The 3654-nt window shown below is 48.8% G+C and overlaps 1 protein-coding gene across 1 annotated transcript in view; it reads left to right on the forward strand.

Annotated features, from left to right (window-relative positions):
* Positions 1–3654, forward strand: part of Mki67 (marker of proliferation Ki-67) — a 19244-nt gene that overhangs the window by 2437 nt on the left and 13153 nt on the right. Inside the window, exons 2-6 of the mRNA XM_029563048.1 lie at positions 68–279; positions 621–1014; positions 1924–2099; positions 3105–3417; positions 3499–3617. Of these exons, the coding sequence (XP_029418908.1) occupies positions 68–279; positions 621–1014; positions 1924–2099; positions 3105–3417; positions 3499–3617 (1214 nt within the window). The remainder of the gene's footprint in view (positions 1–67; positions 280–620; positions 1015–1923; positions 2100–3104; positions 3418–3498; positions 3618–3654) is intronic.

Consider the following 3654-nt stretch of genomic DNA (forward strand, 5'->3'; position numbering starts at 1 on the left):
TTCCACAAATATAGGATCATTGAAAAGTGTTGAACTCATGTTTCTTATTTCATCATTTATTGCCAAGATGAGAAAGGTCAAGATTCCCAAGCTCACTGGAAAATCACTCCTTCAAGAAGGTCTCTGGTGCATGTCAAGAGGTTCACTGGAGACAGTCCTACCTCAGATGACTCAAAGGACAGTGTTATCCAGGATCCACCTACTTCTCGACATGTGGGACATGGTGGCAGACATACAGGGGAGCCCGCTTCTGGGGACACGAAGAAGGACAGGCCGACGGTGAGCTGTTCTGGGGAACTGAGGTCTGCCCCCCCAGCACTGAGCCTGGGCATGAAGACTGACTCTCCCTTTATGAAACTTTATCAGTCAATGAGGGAAGAGTTGGGTGTAAAATCACAGAAACAGAGTCGTAGAAAATCAGAGCCACAACCTGATTATGCAGCGGACATGGGGTCATGGGGCTGGGGAGATGATGGCTCAGGGTAAAATGCTTTCTATCCAAGCATTAGGACCTGAGTTTAATCCTTTAGAACCAATGGTTTAAAAAAAAAAAAAAAAAAAACTCCAGCATGTCTCCCTCTGAGATGACTAAACCGAAGACCCCTGTGCGCAGTTCACAGCAACTTGAGGATGAAGAGCTCCACGCTGCTGACAGGAGACGGCCTGCAAGTCCGGGTCGGAGTGAGGACGGCAGCCCAGTTTCCAACACAGTCACTCCCAGGAAGCTTGCAGCTAGAAACCAAACTCCAGTGAAAGCTGAAGGCGCTGCCGACCCTCCCGATACACCCAGAAATCTCTCTTCCAGAAAGAGGAGAATGTCTGTGAAAGCAGAAGTTCTCGTTACAGAAACTCAGAACCAGCCTTCTTTAACTCAGTGCCTTGCTCCAGTTGAAAAGAAACCTCCAAAAGATTCCCTTGGCAAGCCTGAGAAATTGGCCCCGGCAGCGGCACAGCTTGGCTCTGGGTTACCTGGTCTTAGTTCGGCTGATGTCAGCAACTTCGGTAATTCCACGAGTAAGTTGTTTAACTATGGATCTACTTTCCTGTCTGATAGATGGACCCGAGGACTTGACTCTTTGTGATGGGGTGTAACACAGGAGGTGTGGCTAGTGTGTGGGGTACCCACATCGTGGGGGCTACTTAGGGAGATACGTAGTTTTCTTTCTTTCTGTCACAAAATAAGGGGAATAATTATAATTGGCTTTTCATTTATGGTAGGTTCCAGGCCAAGTCAACTGTACCCTATGAGTTTGGTCTTGGTCAGTCATCTGAAGATCTCTGGACATAGTGCAGCTCCTGGGTGTTGTGTTCTGTGTTCTCTTACACTTGCTAAATGATGGCTTACACAAAGAAAAGGTCTCCAGGCTCCAGTTAGTGTTGGCGGTTTGTTGGTGTGGTTGTCTGTTCGTGACACCTGTATGCGTCAGCCAGCGTTCTGTGGAGCCTCATAATGGGAACGCTTCTCTTGGACAAAGGCTTATGTAGACCATGTTGGCTTGCGTGAGTTGCCCATCAGCGTTACCTGGAGGTTTCTGCTGCTCATGTGTCTGTTCATGAGGCAGGTCTGGGTCTGGCCCAAGTCCTTGTGCCGTGTATCAAGTTTCTTCAAACTGTGGCTAAAATTCTGTCCCTCTGCTTGAAGGGGCCAGGTGCTGCTGCGTAGGCTGATCATTTTCTTAAGCCTCGTCACATCGAGTTTTCAGTGTGTGGGGGAGAACCTGTCTTCTCCAGCTTGAACTCGATGTCTCGGTGGTTTCTCTGAGATTTTCAGGAAATTCTAAAGCTGCTATGGCTTCATCAGTACCATGAATAAAGGCATCCAGTTTGAGTACATTGCACTGTATTGCATTTTAATGCTTGTTTGACCTAAATCCCAAGTCCAGACATGCGTTTTCATGCTCCTCTTTGCACGCTTTACTTCAGACAAGAGTGAGGGAACATCTTTGAAGAGAAGACGTGTGTCCTTCGGTGGTCGTCTCAGGCCCGAGTTATTCGATGAAAACTTGCCTCCTAATACACCACTCAAGAGAGGAGAAACACCGACCAAGAGGAAGTCGCTTATCACTCACACACCAGCTGTGCTGAAGAAAATCATCAAGGTAGGACAGTCCGCACTGGGTTTCTTCTTTCTGGCTCATAGGTGATTCACATGCCTTCTAGAACCCAGACTGAGAATGATCATTGAGATCTTTATTTTTTTTCTGCTACTTATTTCATATCTGAAGACCACCATCTGGGCTTCCAACTGCAGTTTTAAGGGGGTTACGGAGGTGGGGTGGCGTTCTGGGCACTTGGCCTTCCTTCTGTAAAGACCCTGTACATCCATAGGGCCACCACCTGCTCGGACACACTGAAAATGACCAGTTGAAAGGATTTGAAGATATTATCACATGTAATCACAAGGCTTATTTGATTTCCTTTCAGGCTTATAAGGGTCTAGTTCAGGCTTTTAAGTGATGGGAAGGAAAATCTTTGCTGAAGCATCTGCCCAACATTTGGCGCCTTAGACCTCTAGTCCCCTGCCTATTTTGTTACCCTCCCTTGTTTTCAGATCTCTGGAAGGGTGTGGTTGCAGAGCTCCCTTTCCTAAAAGGGCCTGGATTGCTTTATTCTTCGTTACTCCCAAAAGGACTAGTAGGCATACCCCGTACTTTCCTCCTTTGTCCAGGCTCCCCGAAGTGAGCAGCCCCTTCTTTGCAGACCTCAGGGCTGATAGTGGCCTGGCTGAAGTCAGTTTCACTGAGCAGCAGCAACCCGCCCCCAACCTGAAATAACCTCAGTTCACACTCTGCTGATGCACATAGGACACTGACCTCTTTCTGACCCCCGAAAGACAGTGGTTTGCCCACTTGGTACCTCACAGGTTAAAGAGCAGAGCTCGGCTGAAGTCAGTTTCACTGAGCAGCAGCAACCTGCCCCCAACCTGAAATAACCTCAGTTCACACTCTGCTGATGCACATAGGACTCTGACCCCCGAAAGACAGTGGTTTGCCCACTTGGTACCTCACAGGTTAAAGAGCAGAGCTTTGTTGAAGAGCTTCCAGCAGGCCTCAGAAGAGTTTGCCCCTTGCCAGGTCTCTCACATTTGAGCTCTGTCTTGTCAGGGGCAGCCACAGTCACTGGGAAAAGAAGAGCCTCCTGGACTCTGTGCGGAAGTGACGGCACAGGTATGCGTGGCTGCAGCTCCTAGTCCAGGAAAAACTCCCTCAAGGGCAAATGACCAAAGACGCAGGTCAAGTAGGACCTCGCCTGCCTCCAGCAGAAACAAATCCCTACATGAGACAGATGTTCCGAAGAAGGAGAGGAAGACTGGCAACCTGCCTCCCAAGAGGGCCTCCATCAGCCGTGGTCAGCATGACATCTTACAGATGATTTGCTCCAAGAGGAGGAGTGGGGCTTCCGAGGCCAACCTGATTGGTCAGTGTTACAGTGGCAGGAATTGGCTCTATCGTCTCATACCAAGGTTTGCAGAGTTTCATTGTCTTTTCTTTTTGACAGTTGCAAAATCATGGGCAGATATAGTAAAACTCGGCGTGAAGCAAACACAAACAAAAGTTGTGAAGCATGTCCCTCCAAAGCAGACGAGCAAAAGGCCAAGAAGACCCAACAGCCCTAAGGTACGGCGCCACCGCTGGCCACCGCTACCGCTGCTAT

This window comes from Nannospalax galili, unplaced genomic scaffold (genome assembly GCF_000622305.1).
Source record: "Nannospalax galili isolate Female #2095 unplaced genomic scaffold, S.galili_v1.0 scaffold810, whole genome shotgun sequence".
Classification (NCBI taxonomy): Eukaryota; Metazoa; Chordata; class Mammalia; order Rodentia; family Spalacidae; genus Nannospalax; species Nannospalax galili.